We start from the raw sequence: 27,175 nt of genomic DNA, 5'->3' as shown, positions 1-27,175 counted from the left end.
ATTGTCTGAACTTCACAAATAAAAAGCAAAAAACTCCCACAAGTTCCTTTTAATCTTCAGTTGTTAGTCTGGTTATTCTGCAAATTAGTAAACTGTGATGGGTGGCTTTCATTCAGGGAAAGGACTCAAAGCACATTATTTACTGCATTTGAGGAAACTGGAGACTCTTCAGCTCTGCTGGTCACAGCACTAAGATTTCTGGGTGAAAACAAGCTAATTATTCAGATTACTCCAATAAGAACTTCTCCAAGTAATTTGAGCTAGTTCCATTTTATTTTCCTATTTCATAATACTACATTTTTCCAACAATCTTGAAAAGATAATTTTTATGTAAAGCATTTTTGAGCTGTTCTAAAAATGCGCACACTACACATGCACTTAATGTTCAGCATACAGAGAATGACAGCGGAAAGTGGGCACACTTTTAATTAGCTATGTGTGTAACTGTCCCAGGTCTGAGTCTCAAGTTCACAAAAAAAAGCTGAAAACCCTAACTTGTTTGTGTCCTGAAATATCCAGACTTTTCTGACAGAGCTGTAACAACCACTGTCTGCTACAGACAACTATTACCATAGCTCACATTAATAAAATCTGTTATTTCTTTGTTTTCCAGCAGTTCTATGATTGCCTCTAAATGGTTAAGCAAGCTGTGATACATATATATTAAGGAATATAAAAAAAATTAAAAGGTCAGATCCAACATGATGCAGCTGGAGAATGATGCAAAGAAAAAATATTGGAAAATTAAGGACAAAATTATATGAAAGATCACTCATTTACATAGAACAGCCTGGGTGCTATTAGAAATGTGGCAGCGAGAGAGGAAAATAGATCATCTACCATCTGCAGACAATTAAACTCAAAACTGCTGCTGCATAATATTTTGAAATATCCCTCTGCAACACTGAAATGCAGTGTTGATAGTAGCTTCTAGAGTACTGTTGCTATTGGATTTAAAATATTATAAAATCCTTTTCTCTCTCATAATTAATGAAAGCCTTCCAATATTGCAAAATTAGAACAATGATGCCTCCCTCTTGAGAACTGCATTCCTAGGAGATAATCAAGATGTTTCTATCCAGACAGCATTGTAAGTTATATCAGGAAATACAGTCTCAATATAAATCACAAACCACCACAAAGTTGATAGTAATAGACTTGGAGGAGTTTTGGAATGTTTTCAACTTAGTCTGTTGAGATTTTACAGTCATTTAGCTTGAAGAAAGAGTAGGAATATGAAAGCCATATTTCAAGCAATATATGACAACCTTTATTACCACTGGTACAAAAAGCTATTCCTGATTTTTGTTTGTTTGTTTGTTTAATTATCTTGTCAAAAATAATGGGAGTGGAAACCCTGCAGTCTCCCCATTTGTATATACACCAAATAGTCACAGAGGTCCCAGAAGCCTTTCTCTACAGAAAACTGAGATCAGGAGACTCCACATCATAATATTGTGCTGTATGATCCTTCTACTAACAAAGTCAGTGGCAAAGGCTTCCTCTGACTTTATCAGAAGCAGAAGGAGAATTTTCAGCTCTACAAAATCAAACATTCTCATCCTAATTTATACTTGCAATCACTGCAATCAGGATTTTTATATGATCTCTAAAAGAACACTTTTAACAGAGGTTCCGTTTGCAAAAATGTAATGGTCATAAAACAAGATCATTTTTAAAAGGGTACAAATTGAGGTTGTTTAAAATATACTTGATGGAATGAGGAAGTATTATCTAGCTCCTGACCCCAGACATGCATTTGACCCAGCAGAATTAGGCTGCACTTTTCTGGAGACAGGCTTGTCTAACAGGAAACCTGTCAATATGATAATAAGCTATCTGCTGCACTTGGTCTCTAACACAGCAACAAGGTTTAGTGTCTGCCAGTTGAGCACATGCTTGACAGTAAAGCACATGCATTATTCCTGCTGCCATCAACAGGAGGAAAAAGTGTACTCAAGGTACAGAACAGTTCTGCTGGATCTGGGACATGAAAATTATGTTTATATTACAGTTACATATTTTTATTTTAACAAAAAATTAAAAAGTGTATGGTGGGCCATGGAATGAACACTGCATGACAGGGATAAAACCAGCTCTCACTGATCTTAAGAAGGTCTTAAGGGCACCAACAACTTTATTTATCTGGAGATGAGATAATTAAAGGAAATATAATTAGCAAGTGACATAGCTCCGCTCATGACATGTCCTGAATGTCCATATTGGTCCTTAGGGCAGGCTTCAAACAGGCTAACCACAATGAGGTGGCTTGGCCAATCTCAGTTGGCTCAGTGGAGCAGCTTGATAGTTGTCTTGAGTGACCTTCATCCTAGGAATGGCTCTGATCCTAGGAATGGCACAGGCCTTTATCCAGTCAAATACTTACATGTCTACTTTAAGATGGAAGAGTTGTGAAGTAGTCAATGAGATTATTCTGTGTCCAAAATTAGGTACACAATTGACTTGATTAGGGCCTGGATGGTCAGAGCATGGTGCTAAGAACACTCAGGTTGTGGGTTCAATCCCCATGTGGGCTATTCACTTCAGAGCTGGACTTGATGATATCTTGTAATTCAGAATATTCTGTGATTCTGTGAAAGCATTGTCACACACACAGTAAAATCTACAGTGTGTTTACTAATTCCAATGGCCAACACAAGGCTGTAAGTATTTTCAGGATCAGACATGAATTCAAAAGAAGATTGCACCAGTTTTATACATGAATGGCCTAAAGCACTTCCTCTCTAGCTTTAAAACCCACCAAACTTGAACTTCTGAAGATAAGAGAAACCCAGACTACGACTATTTCAGGAATGCTCCTAGTATGTGAAATTAGATGTAGCACTGGAGAGCATTCCCAATCTTATTTGTCAGGAGCACTAGAGCACATAAATAGATGGACATAACAAGCACACAGAGCTTAAGTAGCTTACTGTCTGTAGCTACACAGTAGTCTCAAAGCTCAGGGGAAAATGGTGCTAGTCTCAGAAATCTGACAGAGTGGTCCGAGCAGCCATTGCTTGCTGGGCTACAAACAATGTGAATGTACTGAGCTGCACTGAGCTGTTTGCAGGGCTTGAACAGGAGAGGAGAGCACAATTTTATGTCTTGTCCCAGTGCAGGTATACAGTGATTTCTGGTCTACAGACATAGAGCATTTTTGCTGGCTTTTTTCTAACCTGAATTTGGGAGGTCCAGAGGGGGCAGAGAATTCTGCTTTTCCCTTAAGTACCTCTGTTAGGTCCCTTTGGAGCTGTGCAGACAGCTACTTTTAATACCATATTAAAATATGTCATGGTCTCAATTTAATTTTTTTAAATTAGTAGATTAGAAATATAATACAAGCATTCAGTTTAAAATAATGGAAATCAGTAGCTCCCAGGAAAATTTTGCACCAGGGACTATAAATACCATCAAGGATACCTCTGGTTTCAAAAAAACAAAGTCCCCACAACAACCTCTAACATTATTTTATTATGAAAAAATCTGAAACATGCTTTCAAAACAGGAATGTAGGGAGATTTGTTTAAAATAAAAGCTGCATTTCTCACATCTCCATTGCCAAATGGGTTAGCTCAAAGTAGCTTGTTGCTATGGGAGCTATTCCAATCCACAAAGTTACCCTCGCTTCTCAAATGATAAGAGTAAAAACTTTCAGTCAAGTAATTTAAATAGTTGAACATCCATTAGTGAGCAGGAATACAAATCTTGAAAAAATTTAAAATCCATTCCTCTAATCATCTATTAGGATTTCTGATGCAACATAGCTCACTTCTGATATCTCTGAAGCTACTTGAAAACAATACAGAATTTCACTTGCATCTGGAATTAATCTCTCATCTGTATTATATTTGGGTTCAGTTCAGATATTTGAAAGATTTCTATGGATTAGTAAGCAGTCAGTTAGTAAATTAAAATTAAAACTACTTCCCTGGGTTGGGAAAAGAAAAGAAGCCAGGAATCAGTTCGAAAAGGCATAAAAACGTATTTGTCATATTAGAGTGTGTCCAAACTTTCAACAAGAGTAATTTTATGATAACATTTCTGTTACTTTTAAGTAATTACATTCTTATCCAACCCATTTAGACTTACAGGTGGTGATGGAAGTGTGAAGTCTACATGTAAAGGAAATCATGGTGGAATCAGTTCCATTAGGGATAATCACTGAGACAAGCACAATGTCTTGCAAGGTATAGGGATGAAGCAGTTTTTGTTTCATGCTCTTGCCAGGTGCCCAAACTGCCAGGTGGTGTTACCTGTTCTTACATCAGCACATTCTTTCCTGTTCCTCTACTACAATCTCCAAGTAAATTGTACTAGTCCATCACTTCTTGTTCAGGCTTTTAAGTTGCCAGTTAAAGGTACTAAAAAAGTGATACTACAAAGATAATCACAGATAGACCTTGCCCCCTAAGATAAACAGATCAGCAGCCTGTTTATCTTTCCCTGTTTGGAGACAAAACCTATAGCCAGTACTGTCTCAATTATACATATTTATCTCACAAATGGTAGTATCATGTGCTGATAGTCGAGTAAATATAGCTGATCTGTCTCATTAAAATGAAGAATATGATTTCTCCACTTCTCTTTTATACAGCAATTAAGTTAAGGTAATTGCTTACAAATAAGGGGCAATTTTTCACTATGAATGCATAGGCAGCTAGTATGTACTCTGTAATTGGCAATTTTACAATTCTACTATATATATATATATATCTGTATGTATGTATGTAAGTATGAAATATTTATTGTGAGATCATATAAAAATCCAGAGAATATATTTTAAAAGCCCTGCGTTAAAGCAGAAAATCAAAAGTAATTAATTAATTTATGATTAAAAACAAACAAACAAACAAACAAATTTTTTAAATCTCAGCTAAGGATGCAAATGATTCTATGAAAATTCTGTCATATGTTTAGTGATCTGTTTTAGCAATATAAACACTTCTGGAAGTTTCCAAACACCATGTGAAAGGAAGGTCAACAAGGTGAAGTACAGAATACATGACATAATACAAACATACCTTTTGTGGCTACCCTGACGCAGTCAATTTTAGTTTCCTGTGTCAAATAAAGAGGAAAAAGGTCACACTTTGTGTTTCTAGACAGAGAAAGTCATCCATAATTCTATTCTTAAAAGTACTGATAAAATGTCAGAGCAGAGTGTGTCTCATTCCATATTTAACTGCTTATTAGCTAACTCCAAAGTATATTCATAATATGGACAAACACTGCTTGGGTATGGAATGTAAACATTTCACTTAAGATTCCTCTGAAAGTAGAAAATGTGAAAGATATTCTCAGGAACACAGGCAAGTGCTCAGCTTTTTAAATCTGGCAACATAATGACCTTGGGAGATTCTTCTTTTTCTTACAGAAAGTATAGTTTGAGGCATCATGTTAGACAACCTTAGAAAGAAAAAATAATCAATGGTGTTTCACATTTGTGCACTGTCGGTGCACTGTGAACGAGGGACCATTATGGTTTCTGGCAGAAAACATTTCCAGGCTGTCAGCACAGACAGCCAAAGCTTATCAAGAATTGAAAGGCTCTGGGTAGGTCTGTCCAGGAAATGAAAAACAATTCCAGGAAGAATTAGTCTGATGAAACATGATCTGTGAGGATCTTTTTTACACGCTTTTCATTTCAATTCCATCTACTAGTTTTTTCTTTTCCTTTTTAATTTGTTTGCAGAAAGGGACAAAAAAAAAAAGGAAAGTGATTCCTAATTCAATCAGGGCAACCAAATGAGAAAAAGGGAGATCAAGATGTTACAAACTAAGGTAACAGGACTGGACATGCCAAGACAGATGTGCTAAAATCCACAATTGCGTTTGGCTTAAACGTAACGAAAGAAATCACATTTTCTTGTTCAAAGCAAGAAAAAAACAAAAAGGAAGAAAAAAAGCCAGTCAAACACAGCACCAGACAGCTTTCAGCTAATAAGACAGAATGGTAACACACTACTTTGCCTGCTCACTACTGACAAAATGTGTGGTTTTCCCCTCCTCTTTCCTGTAACCTTTAATCATTAAGCAATATTGTGTTAGGAAAACTGTTATTTTTTAAACTCAGTGTGTTAAATTTCACGGTTACTTCATTTTCTCATTAGCAACTAAATTGGGCATCCTGCTAGTTGATGCCAATCATTTATTTACACAAACATTGTACAAAATCATGTTGCAAGACCTACCCCATTGGCTCTGCTAGCAGCTTGAAAATAGATGCTGTAGCTCTTATGAGGAAGAAGAGGAGTATTCCAGAAACCACTGTAGGTTTTGTTATCACCAATAGTAAAAGGCTGAGCAGCTAGTAAACCATTGGCTGGAATCTCTGCAGCAAAGTAGTACTGGGAATTCAAGAGTGAGGCATTCTGGAAATGAATGGGCACTGGGTAGCACTTCAGGATTTCAGTTGTCTTTTTGGTCCTCCGTGGGCGCTCTTCCTCAACAACGATCTGATAGACACTAAGAGTGCAGAAAGGAAAGAACAAAAAAACAGTGGTTATTTTAAAATTTGGGCAGTCAAAACATCCTAAAACCATAATACCATAACAATATTTACTGGAAAAAAAGGACTGTTAAAAGCAAAGAACAAGGGAAGAAAATGAAATTTTAAAATTCAGGTGTATAAATCTGTGGAATAGATTCATGCTTTCTAATTTATTTTGTTCTGGAAAAACAATATTAGCCATACACACCACAGCTTTTCACACAAGTGAATGTACAGCATTTTTCTTGTTCAAACTCTTGTACAGAAAGAGTGTGCTTAATCAGTGCTAAAATACGGAATTAAGTATTATTTTGTTCACCAGAGCAAGTATAGAGCTATAGAGTCCCTTCTCTCACCTGTTCATGTTGCCTAAATGAAATTAAATTAGTACTAAGATAAAAATGAAGACACAAATTACAAAGAGACAGGGACCAGTATTTGCTTAACCGTTGAGATTGTGTTTACAAAAGCACAAAGTAAAATTTCAATGGCATATCGACCGAGCAAGTATAAAACACTTTTTGATGGAAGTTATTATCACTCAGCAAAGCACTTTTACACATCTTATAGATAATCCTTTTTTTTAGTTTCTGCATTCTGCAAAGCAAGTCAGTTTGCACTTGCAGTCTCTGCTATACTGGACCTACAGAGAACAGTCCATCTCTCTCCACTGTAAAGGTGCTATGGACATTCAAACAGGAACAAAGAAATTGCAATTTCTGCTGTATATGCAAACAGTGTAATCATTATACCCTTGCAGTTGCTCTGAAAGACTGAGTCAGTGCTTTTAAATTTGTGATGTGGGAAGCCCATGTCTCTAAAGAGGACTGGCTTACAAGTTTATTGCTTCGCTGGGGACCAGTGGTTCTTAATCAGTATTTGTCTCCTAGAATCTTGGATCCCAGTAAACAAGTCAGTTTAAATAATTGATGTCAAAGTGGCAACCTGTCCACATTGTGCGTATCATCTACATCCAATAACAATTTATGATCTTTCAAGTTGACAGTTCATAAAGACCAGCAATCTCTGCATAGGAAGTTCCTTAAATATCCACAGAGTCTTCTGACATGATACTCTTCTGTTATCTGTAGTTAGAGAAATATGTTTACAGAAGATTCTGCCCAAAGTACTGGGACTCATGGGCTGAGCTTCTGCAGGATCATCTCAGTCTGGACCCATCAGGGTTTACTGGCTTGCTCACATCCCTGCACAGCTATGGATACCTCCCTTCTGAAGGCAAATCTGGTTTAGAAATAAGAGGATGGACTTTCCAATGACAGGAGGGATGGAAGGAACTTCAAGTACCTGGTCTAGGGGAAGGAGTCCCACATCAGGACAATGCATCAGGAGGTCAGACTAGATGATCTTTAAAGGTCCCTTCCAACCCAAGTAATTCTCAATTTCATGACACCACCATTTAAAGTCTTTTGAGCCTTCATAGACAAATATTACCAAGGGGCAGAAAATGTTGATTTTCTTCACCATCTGAGTGGTTTTTTACCAGACTTACTGAACGTGCCACAGACCCTGATGACTGTATTTTTAAGATCTAGCATCTCCAGTAAGAGATGCTGGACTTCTATGCTCACAAAAAATGCCCAGAAAGCTAACACTGCAAATGCAATCAATACCTTTCCTTCTGTCTGATTTAGACTTTCAATATGGTGGAACTTTATTTTAATGTTAACACACTTAAACCTATCTGCTTTCACAAAGATGTCTACACATCTACAGTTATCACAGAACTGAGCAGAAAGAAGGTGTCTACTTTTAGGTCAACCTAATTGCTTCTCAGACTCCATTGATTGCAATAACTAAATACTCAGCTCACACGTAGACATCTAAAAGTGGACACTCAAATTTAAATGTTTTAATTTAATGCTGAGCTTCAAGCAGAAATCTAACTATGCATACATTTAGTACAGCCAGGGACACAGAAATGTCTTGAGGGTTCACTTGAAGGCTTCTGCCTGTACATTTTGCAGCTCTGTGCAACAGAGATATTCTGCTTCATATCAAGCAGAAACATTTTCATTAGTTGATTAATTCCACACTGAGTAGTAAATGAAGGTCAATCCACAGCAATCTTTCTTTGATCCTGTGGGAACTGATTTGTAAAAAAACTAGCCATGGAATATCTATACTACTATCTTGGTTTTTTCTTACAAATCAATTTTTGACATGATTTTCACAATTAATTTTCTAGAACAAACTAGAGTTTCTTAGAACTGGGATTCCAAGTTACTTTGAAGACAGCATGTTGCTGCCCCTAACTATTAATTTGCAGAGAATCTACAATAAATACCATTTGCAAACTTAAATGGAGTATAGGAAAAAAAATGAAGAAGGTGATGTAAACATTTATTCTTGCAAGGTAGTGAAGTAGGATACGCTTACCTAATGCTGCAACAAATGTAAAAAAAACCCTCAGTTTCACTAAAGCATGATGGAGAGTAAACTAAGTTACTTCTTTCTTGCAGCAGGCCTGAATGTAAGAGGGACTTCAGACCAGATAAGACAGCAGGACCTGCTTCAGTACTGTCTGAAATGAGGATTCTCCTAATTTTTCACTCAGTGATTAATGTTAAAGATGGTTGACATTTCAGAAACAAATCTGCCATTAAAATGCTCCTTCTGTGCTAAGTCCATACACAGTTATACTACAAACAATACTCCTTGTATACCTTTTAGATGCCTTCCATTTACTCACTTTCAGATACTTTAAAGAAAGAAGTAAGTTGACTGGAACAATTTCAAACTCAAAATGTCTTTTAATCCTTACTCCACAAGACAAATTAGATTTGCAAGCATCTAGACCTCAAATCTATTTGCTCTTTAATAATTTAAGCACTGAAAGGTCAAACAACTCTTTTCTGTTCCCCTTCATCAAAGTCCAAGTGCTAATGAAAAATAACTAAATCCTATCTGCTGGCCAATTTCCACACTGCTGTTTCTCTGATGCAAATTAACACATTATGAGCACCTGGGTCAATGGAAACCTGACGGAATTTTCCAGCGATACTTTTTACATTTGTATGGATGAGATCATCTTGCTAATGAATTTTACAAAATTACCCCAATTACAATTATAATCCAAAAGCTTTCTCTAGTTCTTACAATTAATATTGCTTTCTTCAATATGTAACAGCTGGACTGCCTACTCTGAAAAGGGTTCAAGCTCTGTGAATTGAGCTAGCACTGTGCCACGATTCTATAATTCCTCTTATGTATTAGTCAGATTTCCAGCTTGTTTGAAGTTGCATTATTCCTTTTCCACACCTCTACATTTCAGAGAATAAAGTCTTCCCATCTATAATCCAGAAAATAAGTTTCTACACTAGAGTGAAATGTGCCAAAAGCATATTGGTTATCAGCAGCATTTAGACTTGGTTTTTCTGAAGGAAAGAAATGCAATTTAAGTATAATTGACATCACACCATTCTACTATAGAATTTGAATGCCTTGGAAATTAAATATAAAATTTATTTTTATATAGACTGAAGTTTGCTGTTACATTGAGAAAGGAACACATGGCAGTTACTTTTAACCTAGGATTCAAATGCTTCAAATTTGGGGATTAAAAAAGGTGTATGGAAAAAGAAAAAAAAAAGAATTGCATTATTTTTACACTGATTTTAATTCTAACAATTCCAAACCAGTTCCAAATTTAAATGATTATGCAGAGATTCATATCTGAACACAATAAATTTTATTAGAAATTAGACACAGCAGGTCTCTCAGATATTTATTGAATTTGGATTGCTTATATTGGAATGGTGTGTCAATGTCTCCTACATATACTGATTTTTTCAGAGTTGAAAAAGAGACATGAAATCAGAATGAAAACATATTAGCACAGTAATAAAAAATGCTCAGACTACTTAGACAAATGACAATTTCAAAGAAGACTTAAGTATATATCTAGTCTTAACTACATGAAATGATGGGTTTAGGTAACCTCCTGAATCAGGACATTATTCCACATTACTCGAATGCAGTAAATAAAATTTTAATTAATCAAAGTCTCACTCAAAGTTACAAAGTAACTTTCCAAGAAGGACCTATTGGATGCAAATATGGACTTCAGGATTCTTCATACAGGAGTCCTTAACATGTACAATCTAGGCATTTATTGAAACTTATTAGTCTATAATCCCACCTAATTCCAAAGTAATTCCAAATTACAAACAAAGTGAAAACAAGCTTGATTACTTCATTATCGAACTGTCAGCTCTATTTTGTCACTCTTATATAGTCTTGATGCTTTACATAACTGAAGCATTAAAGAAATTTTTTAGAATTAATTTCACAGAAAGGAGATAGCCTGAGGAACTGAATATACACAAAGACTATCTGAATTTATTTACCAGCCTTAATACAGCTGCTGTGTGTGATCCTAGGCTAATCAATCCACTACTATGGGTCTCAGAAATCCAGCTGTAAAATGAGAACAGAAAACTTGCTTATTCCACATGGCCTGCTTCAACTGTTTAAAATCTCTTCAAATTCTTCTTTTTATCTTTGATTTATTTTCCCCCTAGGAAAAAAAAAGCCTGCAAAGCTGTTAAGGTCCACTAAGAGTGCCCTGATCAGGTGTGTTAACTGTTGGGCTGCCTTTGCAGACTATTATGGTGACACTCTTGAGCCTGATTTGAAATTGTCTGTTCACTATTGTAAGTTCATGCTTTATTAGAAATATATGAAACTGGTGCTATTTATAGATCTATTTCTGTATTTTGATTTGCATGCTTGCTTTGTTTTAATGCTTAAAGAGTCAAACAACAGAATAACCCTTACTCTACATATTGACAATTATTTCAGTTACTCATTCCCATAGCCCTATTTATCTGCATACTAGAATCACTTCACTGCATTCTTCTACTAAAACACCAGTTCCAACAGAAGGTAAAATTAACAAACCCAAACCCCATTTCATTATCTCAGTTCTAAGTCCATGAATAACCTGATTGCTCAAACCATAAGATTCCCCACAGCTTGTAGGCTCTAGACAGTTTCAGCAAAACTTCTGTAGACGCTGAAAATTCTACTGCCATTGAGACTTTTACTTTGCTCATGTTTTGCATCTAAAACTTCATGTATATTTGCTCATAATGTGTTATGCCTAACATTGCTTCTTGAAAAGAATACCTCCTTTGGACAGTTTTTTAATATAATATGCAACATAACTTCATCTCTGTCATCAGTTGTCTCTGACATGGTCGTATTATATTTATATGGATTAACACTGGAGATACATATCTATTGCTCCATGCCCTTCTACTGCACTAGATTCTTGTAATTCATCCTGTAACTTCAAATTTTACAGTTCTAGAAATTATATGTAATTATACATACGTAATGTACCTTGAAATGGAAGAGGGAAATTACTCTTTAAAGGACAGGAATTAATAATTTATGGTTAGCAGGCAAATAGAAAAAGGCTACAATAAATTGCCACTAACTCTCCTCCTACTGTGCAAGAGTCTGTGTATTTATTATAGGTGGATTAAACAAAGGTGATGAACAACCCCTGATTTATCAGGTGACTCACCATCACAGCTACACAGGCTTTGCCAGTGGGTCAGGAGTTCCAGCAACACCTAATATACACTGAATAAAAGATACTCTGGGTGCAGTCATTTCTAGAACAGATTCCAGCTGAATAGCAGTCCTGTCCTGCTGACCACTGTCCCTGTGACCACTTTGCATATTTTATCAAATATGCTGGTTCAACTGCAGACTAGAGGTAAGACCAGAGAGTTTTTCATTAGGAGCAGGACACCTACTAATGGTGAAGAATCCTGTTAAAGGTAGCTGCCCCTATTTCAGGGATGTTTTATTTGGTATATCAGATTTTCTGGGCTTTATGCAAAATACAGCATTCTCCAGTGTAGCTTCTAAAAAAAGGTGAAGAAGCTTAAAAAAAATCCCTTGTAGGAACATAATGTTCAGATGAAAATACAGAACTTAGAGTGAAGAAAAACAAGTAGACCAAACAAAACCTCTAAATTGATGTTGCTGTACCAATGCCAAAAACAATGCCAAGAAGTATTTTTTAAATAATACATTAATATGTCATTTATGTAAGGGGAAAAAAGTGATTTAGGCAATGCTGCAAATAATATTCACACAACACATAACCATCAAAATTCTTGCAACAGCTCCATGTGAGCACTTGATGTACCAGTGCTAGAGATAGATTGCCTGTTTCTTTGGGTGAGAGAAGGGAACCTTAAATCCTTACAGCTTTTAGACTGAAGGGAGTCCTAAATCCTTGTAACTTTTTGTTTGCATCTTTACTTGAAGCTAGGAGGCTCCACGTAAACAAAAGCTTCACAATCTTTGGCAGGTTTCCAACTCTGTGCAACAGTTGTTGCCTCACAAGTGTAGGAAAGGTGTTAAGTAAATAAAATACTTTGTGCTAGCAGCTTGTTCAAATAAAATACTTAGTGTTAGTGGCTTGTTCAAACTTGAATGGAATGATTCCACTTTCCCACCTGCCTTTATTTACTAGCTTTGCAGGTCAAGAGATAAGCCTGGTTAGATTCTCCAAGGCAGGGCCTGCCTTCATTCTCAGGAAATACTATTACTGGCACCTGAAATTTTCAGCCCATTGGGAAAAAAATCAAATTCTAGAAATCTTTTGGCATCAGACCTGGCATGAACACAAGAGAGACTGATACCATACAACACCTCCATTGTCATGCAAGGAGCCCTATTTCTCAAATCAATCACAGCAGAAATACCTGAAGGGCTGCAAAGGAGGAGATAAGACAGCTTAGGTTCAGTCCCTAGAGACAGTGCCAAATGTAAACTCTCAGGTGTCATAATAAGCTTTATCTTCACAGACCCAAGCCACTGGGGAACAGGATCTGGTTTCTAATGTAAAACTCCTAAGCTGCTTTGTGACTGCCCAACTCCTTTGTATGGATGGTCTCAAAGACTTAAAAGTCAGCATTTACAAAGGAGATTTTCTGGGAAAAATACATCCAAGCAAACCTCTCCTTTGCATTCCTATGGTGTTATACAGGAAATCCTGACAATTTTTTTAAATGGAAAGCATTATGTCACTGGAAGTTAAAGATATTTTGCTTGTTCTTTCCTCCAAGGACAGTCACCAGGGGAGGATATGACAACGGGTTCAATTCCCTTGAGAAGGAAAACATTTGCTACATAATATCTTAATTGCGGAAGAGACAGATATGCTCTGAAAATGGTAATTTAATGGCCACCATAAGTTCATAATACATTCAAATGCTTTTTTCCAGATGTAGAAGAAATAATGTATTTCTCTTCTGCAAATCTGGACTCCCTAGGATTCAAGGGACACCTCAGAGCTTTGGCTCAAGAAATTGCACAAAGAAAATCTTCAAGGAAAGGAGAGAACGATGCATGCTCCTTCCCCTTTCCAGTGGCCACATGGGTGCCACCTAGTCCTGATGACACCAGGTAACATCTAACTTTTTGTCTCATTTTCTAGTACAGAGATTGATTGTTTTAGAGAATCTAAGGACATTTGGCAGGGGCAGAGGGCGTCCAGCAGATCTTCAGGCTTGTAATTGCAGGCAACCGCAACACCATCCACAAAACTTTCTGAAATGTTTCTGCCTTTAGATTCAGTTGTCAGAAATGACAATCCAAAATGCAGTTTTGTTTGCCAGTAAAGAATGAGATCTTACAAGGATTTCAGTTTGTAATACTTTGTTATTTGGCAGGACAATAAAGGGTGAGCAGTAGATAATCTGTACTTGGTTTTACAACACACAGCCTGCTGATGGACTGCAGTTTTAACTTTGTCCCATCCATCCTTTGCAGAAAATCAATAAATTCAATACATATGCTAACCTACACTTATTCCAAAGAAGTATTATTTACTGTGGAAACAACATATTAAAATTTATAAGAACCATTTGCCCAACACATACATAAGTGGTAGTTAGACATAACGCCAACAATAATTGTGGCACAAGGGACTGCTCTGCTATTAACTAAGATTTGTGAACTAGCAAGGGAATCAAAACTATTCTCTCAACCCTCCCAACCCATCTAACCCTTCATAAATATTGATGAAATGATATTTTTTCATCCTTGTTATACCACCCCATGGTTAATTATTTGTAATTATTTAAATACTGGTGCCCAACTAGTTCTTGAGAGTGTTATTACTGCACTGGCCTACCTACAAGAGTGACTGTCATAATTACCACAAACAGGATGACAAAGATGACAGGATACAACTGTGTTTGCACAACTGCTATGTACATTGCTACACCTGAAATTCCTTAATCTAGAGTTTTCCCATCCCTGCTCTCCCAGGGGCTGAGTACTGCTCTATACTGATCAGATCCATCTGATCAGACACAATGTATTAGAAATTCTGCATACTTAAAAATAGCCATATAATTCTACCTTTCTTTTCCATCTACAAGGTAAATAATATACATATCTTTGTTATTTTGTTGGGGAGTTTTTAATTATGGTTTCTACTGCTGAAAAACTAGATGTTCTAAAATATAATTTTTCTGAAACACTTATAATTTCACTGTGGCTTGTAGTCTCCATACTTAATATAGATTTATGTATTTGGCTGCTTTTTCTTCAAACTCAAAAATGTCAAGAAAATATATAAATTTTGTACATAGTCTGTAGACCTGAACAATACAAAGTGAGTACAATATGTAACTCAAATTAAGCCTACTTAAATTAGCACTGTTTCACAAGGAGTTCAAAGTAGTTTTCTACAGGTGTAAGTAATATGATACAAGAGAGCATTTGGCTCTATAGTCATAATTTCTTTTAACTATTAAATGCTGGACAAGAAAAGGACATCTTTGACTACAGAGCTCACTTAACGTGCCCCATGCAGTATCAATGAGATCAATCTGTTAAATACAGGCTGCAAATGACAAACTAAGAGGGGTACCTGAGACCTGGAAATGTATTTTGGTGGCATTTTTCTCCCTTTGGGTGTTTTTGGGTTGTTTTTTCTTTTTGGTTGGTTGGCTTTGTTTTTTTTTTTTTTTTTTTTTTTTTTTTTTTTGGTTTAGTTTGGTTTTTTCACAGAAAAAGAAAGAAATGTTGCAGACATGCAATTGTGCATATGAAAAGAAAAAGGAAAAGAAAAAGACAAAACAAAATTAAGAAAAGATTGAAATATCCAAGAATACAAAAGTTTACACAAGGTAGGAATGTAAAAATAAGAAAATAGCAGATAATGTACTGAAAACAGCTTGAAATGTATCATCCTGTTTGGTAAATAAGAAGCGAAAATAGAAAGTACTAGTAGGAAAGATAAAGTAAAAATGAAGTTATCTAATAAACTTTAAACAAAGCTTTTTCAACAACTTGCACCCAGCTACTCTTTTATAAATTATATGCAGTGTGTTTGTAAAAGGTGTTTGATTTCATAGCTATATTATGAAGTCAAATACCTTTTACAAACGAATCGTGCATAATTTATAAAATTACTTTATTTCATAATAGAGTTGAGAAATCATATTATGGACTTTCATAAGCTGGGGAAGGGGGGGGGGTTTATCCAAGAATGACTGCCTATGAGATCTCTTTACACTCATTATGATTTACTTAGTATTGCTTTTAATTGCTCTACCAACTGATACTCAGCTTCTTCCATAAATAACTCTGGTAAATGTAAGCTCATAATCTTTCTGATAGGTATGCCACCATTAACTTTTCGGCAACAACAAATCATCTCTGCTGACAGCTCCTTCATGTTGAAGGGACAAGAACATCCCATTTACATTGTCCAGGTACATGGTTTTTTAAAAGGCCATTTGAAACAGAAGATGCATCAAAGCCTTATAAATCAACTAAAACACTACAAGCTTTACTGCAAGAAATCCAGAATGCTGCAATCCCATCTCTGCTCCACATGTCATCTGTGACACCCAGCTCCCACCTTCAATATGCTCAGCTCCTTTTAGTGTCCCCAGGCAGTGGCTGGAAAAGAGGTGACACCTGCTGTGGGAGCTTCTGGGCTACATATTGGCTTGCTGGTATGTGAACTGTAGCTCAGCTGATGGATCACATGAAATGAACCAACTCATACTCTAACACAGCCTAACCCTTCAGATGCTTATCTGGGCCTTTCACAGAGATTCCAAAGTATGTGAGACACATGCTATTTATGCAACATTCAAACTATTGCTTGAAAATTTCCAAGAGATCCTATATTAATGAGTGAAGGAAAGAACATCCAGGCAGATGAACAGGATGATACTTAAGACTTGTTTTCTTAGGAAACCAGGAAAAAAAATCAGGTGCAAATCTTAACTTATTTATGAGTCAGAAAGTTTAATTCTGATCTTGGATGTGTAATATAGCACACAGAAGACAAGAAGTACTCCCTTTCTTCATTTTAAGAGTGGAAAGTTTTATTCCTACTGAGTAATGACTCATTCCCTCTAGGAACCAGATACTATTGATCTCACTCCACAAGGCTTTATGCTCTTAATTTAAACCCAAGCAGCAATATCACTAGCTTAAATGATTTTGGTCTAAACTGAACTAACCTAAAGCTTCAGATCCTCCAGGGCTTTGAGACCAACTTCATTACTAAGCAGTACAAAACAGAGATGCCTCCTACTTTCTATATGGTCTTCTCACAATTTGCCTTTAAAATTAATGGAAACCACAGAGAGATTGTGGAGTTACTAATTCCACAAAATAGTCCACAGAGCCACTATTCTGAGATCTTCTGGTGGTCAAGGTGGAAAAGCTGAATAATAAATAAATAAATAAACAAACAAATAAATAAATAAATAAATACTTTTCAGAGAGTGAGCTATACATTCAGCTGCTTATTACACCATTCCTCACCACTGCCAAATTGTTTACAATCATATATAGGCATCCTTTCCTATTTTTCTTTAGAGCACTTCAATTTATTTTAACTTGAGATGTAGGAATGGAGAAAGGATGATAGATTGACTTGCAGAAAGTGAAACCTTGTCCCTACCCCCACCAGAAATAAAACTGTGCTCTCATCTGCATCAATCCCCTCCTCAGCATAATTCCCATCCCAGCAAGTCTTCACTTTTCTGTAGCCAGAGATACACTGCAGTTCCTCTCCTGACCATGGGAGGAGGCTTAGCTTCTCTTCATCTTTGCAACAGAGCTCTCCCTTGGGGAAGAAGGCCTGCTCATTCTCTAAGCAACTTTGCTGTGTACAAACAACTAAAAATAATTTTAAAAGAAAGTTGCAGGTATAGATTTCAAGAGGCTATTTCTGCTGTTAACAGAATGAACAAACCATTTCAAGTGCAGAGCTTGTTCTCTACCATCCTGCTAGTGATCTGTACTTTCTTCCACTAATCAATTATTCAAAGCAGTGAAGGAAGAAGGAAGATGGTAAGAGGGAGGTGGGGAGAAAGAGGGATGCAGAGGAAAAAAGGGATAGACAGAAAGGGAGAGGCAGAGGGGGAGGGAGACTTTTGTGTAAAATCCTGCTGAGAACAGGGACGCCAGTTAGTCACAAGTTATGTGGGAAGTTTTTATAATGAAAGCCACCAATCATCAAAGTTATCTAGGTTTATTAAACATTTCTCTCCAATCTTATTTACAGATATTTATATTGTAAGACTGTCTCCATCTTTCAAAATTTGTATTAAAACCACCTTATTTCCATCAGAATAGCTTAGAATAACACCCACCATCCCCTTGGTATGCAGTGTAGTGCAGAGAACTAATTTTGGTTTATCCCAGTTTAAAGAACAAATAAGTAATCAACTTAGATGTTCAGATTTTTACATCTGTCATGCTGTGGAGGTGTTTGTGTTTAGCAGAGCACAAGCAACTCTTGGTACAAAGAGTGCATGACCTAAACTGGTCTTGCTCATAAAACACAATAATGAAAACAGTTAATAGCTGGTCTTGCACAGACCATTTTTGTTAGATGCCACATGTCTGATATGATTACAGAGCACTGAATATTTCAGTCATGTAACTTTAATTTCTCTTTGTCCTGGCTTGATCAGGGTAAGATCAGTTCTAAATTGCTTTGGAATATTAGCTGGGTACCACGAATTTATTTTGTATTCTCTCAACCATAACTCATTACATGGAACTTGCTTGGCATCAATAAGTCACTATGGCTTTTGTGTGTGTATGTGTGTGTGGGAGCTTGTGTGTGGCTCAATACCCTGCTGCTAGGCTATTTAGAGATAAAATCTGATATAATAAAATATTAATTACAGCTGAAAGGTTGGGCGAGAAATATGAACTCAATTACAGTCCCATATTGTGAACAAAGGGCATGGTGAAAAAATCCTTTAGTTATAGATGTTTGGGATAATAAAAGAACAACTAGAACATTAGACTCAAGCTGAGTGCTCCCTAAAAGGCCACCTGTTATTAATCTTCACATCAGGCATAGAATTTCAAGTAAATTAGGTCAAGATGAAAGACTTTTGCTGCAGATTTTTTTTTACTTAACTAATTTAAAGATTTCTTTATCTGAGTATTTTTTCTTTGATGTCCCATAATTTAGTAAGTAGGAATTTGTAACAAGCACAAGGACACAGCAATTGTACTGAAAGGTTAGATATCATACATAGCATGCAAAAGAAACACCTTATATGGTAGCAAGAATTAGCCGTTTATTCTAGAATTCTTCATTTCAGTCAGACTGCCAGTTTCTCAGAACCGAGCTCTAAGCAGATGTGGTTATACCATCTTAGAAAACCTCTTTTTTGCTTTGTTTGTTTTTCAAAAAATACCAGCAGTGGAATATAAGTTATTCAAAGACTTCTTAATATATACATTTTTTTTCATCTATTTGATTTAGATGAGTGTGAAGTCAGATGCATTACCAAAGATTTAACAGAATGTGACCAGATTGCAAACACGCAAAACTGTGAGCCAAAGTAAGTCCAAATCAAATAATATGACCTTGAAATCCTATGCTTAGTAGTGAATCATAAGAACTAAGAAATCTTATCTATTACTGCAGGCTAAAATGTGCCATTAGATCATAAAATAAGATTCTCATTGTCTGATGAACTGTGTTTTCTATTAACATTGTTTTCTATTTTTCAACAAATTCTGCTGAAACTATGGCAGTATATTTTGGTACCAAGCCAGAAAACAGACTTTCAATGAATTTACATTTTACGATACTTGGAACAATCCAAAAACCATTTCAAAGCTTCTTAATCAGCTTTATGTCCCTTGCTTAATTTCTTTTTAAAAAGAACACAGAAAAATGGTAAGTTCATAAGTACAAGATAAAAGTATCTTGGTATAGCAAGCAAAGTGCTTTTATAAGCCAATATTACACCATTTAACTCACCAGTTTTCAGGTTGCCAAGGCCAATTTACAGAACAACAGGAAAGCATGGAAAAAGGAATAAAGTCTTGTCACAGTTTAAAAGAAATTAAAGAAAGCAAAACTGTCTAAAATAATTTAGTCTAAAAAAGAACAAAGTTAGAGGGGATCTGAAGGAAATATTCAAAATGGAAAGCCATGTCAGGGCTGACTGTTCCTTTCTTTTCAATCTGCCACAGAGAGAGAAAATTCTGATGCACAATGGTATTAAAGTACAGATCAATGAGGAAGATACAAAAGACAATTCTAGGAGTCTGAACACATGCAAACCAATATGCAACAGTCTGCAGGATCACACAGCCCATCTTATCAGAATCAGAAGTATCACTTCTGCAAGTGCATGCCTAACTTTCTGATACTCAAAGACAACTCACTGCTGCTTGAAAATTGCTTATGACTGGATTGAAAAGATTCACTACAATCTTCAGCTCCAGCAAAGTTGTTGCTGGCACCCATCAGATTCTACCTGGTTCCATCCTGCTATGTGAGGCAGAGAGCAAAGAAGAAACAGACCAGGTATTTTTCTTATTACAGAATACAATGCCATGCTGTTACCTTGTCTTCACAATTTATGTAGAAAATAGATCTAGCAAGTTCTGAATGATCAGTTTACTTGGATTCTCAAGAAAACAGGAAGGACAATTCCCACTAACAGAGGCAATTCTAGTTCTTTAAGTCTAAATGGGATGAATATGTTAGGTCATTTCCACTAAATAATTCTGAAATTCAAGCATCTGTTTTTAAATAAATACTATAACATGTTGTTCTTATTCTACAGTCTTCAGAGTAGATATGATACAATAAAATACTGTACTGGAATTAAAAGAAATGGAGTAACGCAAAAAAGCAGCAGTCTTCATGCAAGAACTTGCCCAAGTAAAATCTACTTTCAAAGAAATCCAGGGCCACTTTCAAACAAGAGATTTCTTCCTCAATAGCTATGAAGATCAATAGCTACACAAAGTTAAATCAGACGAGCAGTGAAAAAAATACATTGAGAAATTATGTGATATCCTTAAAGGATGGGAACATTCCCTCAGATCTAAATCCACACATAAATGATAAAGACACACTATTTCTTAGTCTCTTGTATTCAACTCCCAATTTATGCATATTACACATGATGCTACCTCCTAGAACAGTGGTTTTCATTCTGTTCTCCACAAATTTGTAAAAAATGCAGTTTGCAGAAGGTAAGAAAAACATGCAGCTTCTGGATTTTATACCACAACAGTAAGATCTGCATGCATGCTGAAATACCTCCAGGGGTTTATAAATGAAAAAAATAATTATATTAAGAGAAAATGATTATAAAGATTACAAGTGCTATTCTAGTTCAATGTTTTCTAGTAATCAACAGACTACTGCAATGCTGTAGCTATGCTCTGGAGAGTGTCCATGAGGTGTGGACAGTCTGCAAATACACCAATGTTCGTGGGCATGACTATGGCCAGTTGCACAGCTTTTATTTATGAATGGGAATTAATATGCACATGCAAATTGACCAAGGAGCCTGGATATTACACAGAAATTAAGAAGTAGGATTTAGAGCAGGAGATCAGCTAATGGATTAAAAACACTGTTAACACTAAATATGTCCTACATCTTCTACAAAGCTGTGCCCTGGAATTTAACTACTGAATTAAGAAAATAGAAGTTATTAAAATGAGCAGTTTATAAGTAGAGGGAGAATGCTTATTTTTCCCCTTTATTCAAGGATGCTCTGCAATCTGTTGGTTTGTGTACAGCACAGGAAGAAAAATATTTGCTGAGGCAGCTGACTGAATACACAAGCCAATTTCAACAGGTTTTTTGATTCAAAGCTTGGAAACTGTTTACTGCTCATTAAAGCACTCACAGTGGATATGAAGTTTTTAATCTATTCAGTGAGGAGATTCAACACAGAACACGGAGAGACTAGCTCCAACAGATCCACTGTGGTCATTTAAGATGTAGTCTCATTTGTCCATTTTCTCCTGCCAGATGCTTTGTCTTTGTGGGAAAATTGGTGGGAAGCAGCACATGCCTGTGCTTCATTTGCAACTGCAGAAGCCAGTGTTATCACTTAAGCACCCAAGGCACAGGCACATTTTCTCCTGCCAGCTCTGCTGTAGGAGAGCAAGACCACAGCAAAAATAACCACAACAGAATTCTCGCCTCTCAATGCTATCGTCTCCTTCCACAACTTAAATGCAGTGGGTTTCGGTCCAGCAATTTGGAAACGGAGATTACTGTGTTCATTTTCATTCTTTCTTCCCTACAAAATAGCTCTGCAGGGCACTTTAATCAGCAGTGCAAAATGATGCAGGCAGACACAGCAAACAAGTCAGTTTTTGTGGCATCGTCCCCAGTTTTCAGGACTTCTGTGGATAAATACAAGGCTGACCTTCTATTCTGTCAGTGAAGGTATAACTCTTCCTCCTCCCTGCACTGGGAATGACTCTGGTAGGATTAGGTGGCATAGAAACCTTGGCAGCATGACATTGTACAGCTCTTCCCACAGGAAATCTGGCTGTAGATAAAAGATTCGGCACAGTTCAGGATTAGCACAACTGCTAAAAACAGATGAGATTTTGGCCTTCTGCTTCCACTACCCTACGAGGCTGATCTTGAAAACAGCTTCAACTCTAGATGTGAGAATGCAGTTAATTCATCTGTCCTCATCTGATTTCCCCATGGTACTTTCTCCCTAAATACAACATTTTTATAATGCCTTACACATCTATCCTACTGCTCTCTGAGGCTGTTTTAGGCTGAGGCTTTTACACTTCTCCTGACTAAAGAGCTGCTGCTTTCAGTTGTAGAGCCCAGTAAGTGACTCTAATGTTTCTTTGTGTCGTTTAATGTAATCCAGTTGAGCAGATTAGCTTTTACTTAGCAATGCTTTAGAGTCATGATGCTTGTTGTAAATGCCAGTGATTTCCTTTCCTACTTAAATGAACAGCATAACAGAAAGTTTACATGTTAATATTCAGCAAAATGAACACTCCTTCAGCATCAAGTGTGGGCAATGACAGTGTTTCACTAGGAGTGCATCTACAGCCTTTTTCCCTCTTTCCATGCAGCACTCCTCTTTATCCTTTTGTTTCCTTTAACATTACTTAGTATCAAATAAAAGCATTTATCTGATTGCTTGCAATGCGTGATCAAAAGGCTTTAGTACAAATGGTTCAATGGTTTAGAATGGTTCAATCAAAAATTTATACTGAGAGTTAGGAATTGCCCCAAATTACTTTGTTCTGGAAACCACAGTCCTCCTGCTGTACATTTAAGTATTAGCAACAGAATATTTTTTTAATGCAGTCATTTAGTGTTTGCTAGTGAATAAAAGACTCATAGAAACTTGCTCAAAATGCACAACACTTAAGAAAAACTCCTAAGGTCAACATCAGTATGGAAATGCACCATTGTCAAAGAATCTGAAGAAAAGCCAATTAAAGTGGTACTGATTGCTATGGTGTTGCAATATAAATTATTAGAAAAATCCTGTTGACTTTTTGCTCCTTGTCTCTCAGACAACTCTGATTCCTGTGAGAATCTTGACAAAAGGTTGTGCTCTTTTGGGGGTTGTCATCTACAGAACACTGAAAAACACACTTTTTAGCTGTGTGACCATAGTGCTGTGTGACATTAACTAGCACCACCTTCCTGACCTGTTCCAATACACCACTGCCTAGAGAATTTATATTTGAGCTGTTTATATATATGCTCTCTGAACTAAGATTGCTCTCCTTTCCCTCTGAAGTATATTCCTCTGATGCATTTTCAGAAAATAACCATTTCTTCTCTTGGCCTTAACTGGCTAGCTAAAAACCAAGCTGAGTTCTCTTGGTTCCTCCATATGTAGCCCAGGTTTTCTGTCACCATTTATGCCAAAACACTGCACTGCTGCAGTGCCAGTATATTGGCATTTTTTGGTAGATCAGAACAAGGCATAGGAGCTCACTTGAGCTCCTGTACAATGGTGCTCATAGCTTGTCACCTCTGCTGGAAACCCACCTGCTGAGTACAGTCTATTTGCCTATTTCACAGCCATGCTGTGTTTTGATGATTCACAGTCATACTGTAAACCATCCACACACACACTTTCTTCTCCTCTCTTATTCCCAAAAATGAGCCTCTATCTTACAACATGCATCCTTCTAATTAGCTCACAAAAGGCAAACTTTGCATCTCATCCTGACGACTATGCAGTATTTTCTGTGCAACATTCCAATCCAATGCTGCAGGCAGGATTATTGTCAAATGGATTAAAATGTGTTAAATTTATATTGCAGATTATAAACAAAGCAGGCATTGGGTCACCTCTCAGCTGATAATTCAGTATGTCACTACACAGCCCAGTGAACATGTACTTGTATCACAGTCTCTGATTCAGAGCTCTTAGGAATCACTTAAAAATATGTATTTAATTTAAATACTTATGAAAGAAAAGGAACTGAATCCTGAGAACCACAAAAAATAGAGAGTATATGGCATAGCTGGAGAACAGAACTGTTGATGTGCAACATTGACAAGCCTTCAGCACTAACAGGGGCCAAGCTGACAGGGCTTCCAGTAAGACCTGCAAGCCTGACCTGAGCACTCGTTTAGTCTAACAGGTGAACAAGGACCAAAGGTGACACCACACTTTCCACCTGGGACACCTCACTTTGGCATCTAGAATTCAAGAGGAAAAATACTGACAGGATTCAAACCTTCACAAAAACAAAATAAAATGAGGTAATATGATAAGCTACAGTAATTTCAGATGGACAAGGATATGGGAAGTGCACATGCATAATACACATTAAGGTCAAGAGTGAAAGCTCCCAGAGAGAGCAGTGGGTCATACATGCCTGACAATTCCTAACCACAGTTATACAGGAATTTAGAGTGGGTCACTCAGCACTGTGGCTACATGCTAACATACATGTGATGCATACTGTCAGAAAATTACTTTAAGATGTTTCCACAAAGTACATCCCCACATAATCCTGTTCAACAACCACCTGGGAAAATGCAGCTGGCCCACATACTCCCCTTTCAATCCTTCCACAGCACACAGCAAAATGAAAACAAATCCCTGTCACACTTCAGTAAGCACAGAGCAACAGCATCTCTTCCTTGCATTTTCAAGGAGTGTTCTGGTTTTTCTACATTTGAACTGGGGAATGTTTAAACTGAGTACTCCTTCAAAAATCATTCAATGCAGTAATTTCCAGTGATCTTCAAAATTCCTACACAGTGGTTCCTACATTAAACACCTCCTTCTCTCAAGGCAAGCACCCAGAAGGACTTTTGAGCCCCCTACACACCAGGTGGGAAAAATGTGTCTACAACTCCAGAGGGCTACTCTGACAGGAAGGTAGGATTGTACCTCTCATACTGTCCCTATGGGATAATCAGTGCACCTAATCCAGGAACTCCCTAAACTCAGACAGAGTAGATGCTTACATTTAAAGACCTAAATACATTTTATTTGAGATTTTTACTGTATAGGTCTAAATCTGCTCAGGATACAAGTGGTCTGAGCTCTCTCAGGAGAGATGTGACATTCACACCAGCTTTTTCCACAATAACCTAGCAACTTTAGCAGGTTTGCAGAAACCAGAGGCTGGGGTTAAATATTGTTTGCAGCACTGCACCCCAACCATCTGGGCAGCATTACTCCTGCTGAGAACATGGACTTCAGGTCTCTTGTTTGCCTGAGAGGAGCTTCAGGAACTTTGTACTTCTAGTTGGAGGCTTCTGCTGCTTTATTGGAAACATACTTGAGAACATGTTGGTGGCTCAGACTTGCTAACACCAAACTGCTTAAAATCCATCTAAGCTATTTATGCAACACTGTTAAATTGCTGGAAAGGTCCCCAGCAGGGCTGTGACACTGGCCAGCTACCACTGTCCCCAAAATTCCCAGACATGAATCAGGGCCCATTCCCAAATGGCAATCTGTTTAGGGGTCCTAGTGCCTGGGAGCTCTGCAGTATGAATATGGAATGGTTTTAGCCAGTTGGTCTCAGCACAAGAGAATGGTACTGGACATACAAATTTCACTGGTAAATATGCACACCTAAAGTCTGAGCTCAAGTACATTAACTTGAGCACTGAGTAGCCACCCCTCTTAAAGGGATCATGGAAAAATGACCCTATTCTCTTCCTTGAATACTCAGAGGTTGAGCTGTTCATTTCAGTAACTAGATTTAAAAAACATGTTTTATCAATTCTGACTTAAGCTGGCAATCCAGAGCCAGCAAAACAGGTGTGAGTTCCAAGAGTTAATGATTCACTGGTTAAATTGTTGCTGTACTTCAGCCTTCATGGGGGAGACTGGAAAAACCAGAGCTTCAAAGGATCTTAACAAAGAACCTGTATAGATGAACTGGACTATCATGCTACCAGAATGAGAGATAAGCAATGTAGAGAAGACTATCATTGGGAATTTCTCAAAGATATGGTCTCCACTGCAACCTACTTAAGGCCAGCATGTAGAAAGAAGTTAAAAAAATAGCAGACCCTTGTAACAGTGCAGCAATTTTTAAGTTGTTAATTATAATGAAAATCTGTGAGAAAGTATTAGTGAGTTATGAAACTGAAATTAATCTCTTCAGAGATATGGAATAACCTATTTTCTCTTTTATTCTTGAATTGATCTTGCTTGCTTTACTTATTATGGATTAATTTCTATTAATTGCTAAATGACAGGTGTCATTATGTGCTGAGTCCACAGTGACACAAATTAGTACTTGAAGAAATCAAGGATCAATACTTGTTTTACCCAGGGAGTATGTGAGAAGTCACAGTAAAAGAGCCATGGAAATTTCTGAACAAGATAACGGGACATGTGAAGCTGCACCACGCATGTCCAGGCAACAGGTACCATAAATTCTACTTCAAGTCACAGTAAAAAAATCCAAGGACAAGTTCTACTGCATAACAAAAAAGAATTACAGCATTTTTATAGCATAAGCAATTACTGCACTGTTCCCTCAATGAAACAGAAATTGACCCTTCTGCTGTAAATAATTGTACTTGTTGCTATAAAGAAGTGACAATTATAGGCATTAATAAAATCTAATCCCTTCTCTACCACAGACATCCTCAAACAACTTTACTGGCTGCCTTAGAGGTTGTAAAACTATGATTTGGGAAGAGCTGACCCTACAGCACACAATTCAGGCCCTTATGTTTACAGACCCTTAAGCAATAGAAAGGATGCTTGCAGCAAACAAATTAAAGAGTTCCCTACACACTCCTTAGATCCTGTAGTCACAAGTAATTTGAAAGGTTGTATTTTGAACATGGCATTCCAGAATATTAGTGAGTTAGTAATGCTACTTAAACATGTATAATTACAT

General features: G+C 36.9%; 1 protein-coding gene across 5 annotated transcripts in view; it reads right to left on the bottom strand.

Moving 5' to 3' along the window:
• Positions 1-27,175, bottom strand: part of PTPRM (protein tyrosine phosphatase receptor type M) — a 437,605-nt gene that overhangs the window by 166,959 nt on the left and 243,471 nt on the right. For all 5 annotated transcript variants that reach the window (XM_056483790.1, XM_056483785.1, XM_056483787.1 and 2 more), the window contains 2 exons: positions 6,195-6,468; positions 5,025-5,061 (listed from right to left, as the gene is read on the bottom strand). In XM_056483790.1, coding sequence (XP_056339765.1) covers positions 5,025-5,061; positions 6,195-6,468 — 311 coding nt within the window. The remainder of the gene's footprint in view (positions 1-5,024; positions 5,062-6,194; positions 6,469-27,175) is intronic.

The sequence above is a fragment of the Oenanthe melanoleuca genome, chromosome 2 (genome assembly GCF_029582105.1).
Source record: "Oenanthe melanoleuca isolate GR-GAL-2019-014 chromosome 2, OMel1.0, whole genome shotgun sequence".
In the NCBI taxonomy this organism is placed as follows: domain Eukaryota; kingdom Metazoa; phylum Chordata; class Aves; order Passeriformes; family Muscicapidae; genus Oenanthe; species Oenanthe melanoleuca.
Note: the sequence above shows the minus strand (reverse complement) of the source record. Positions and strands in the feature narration are given on the sequence as shown.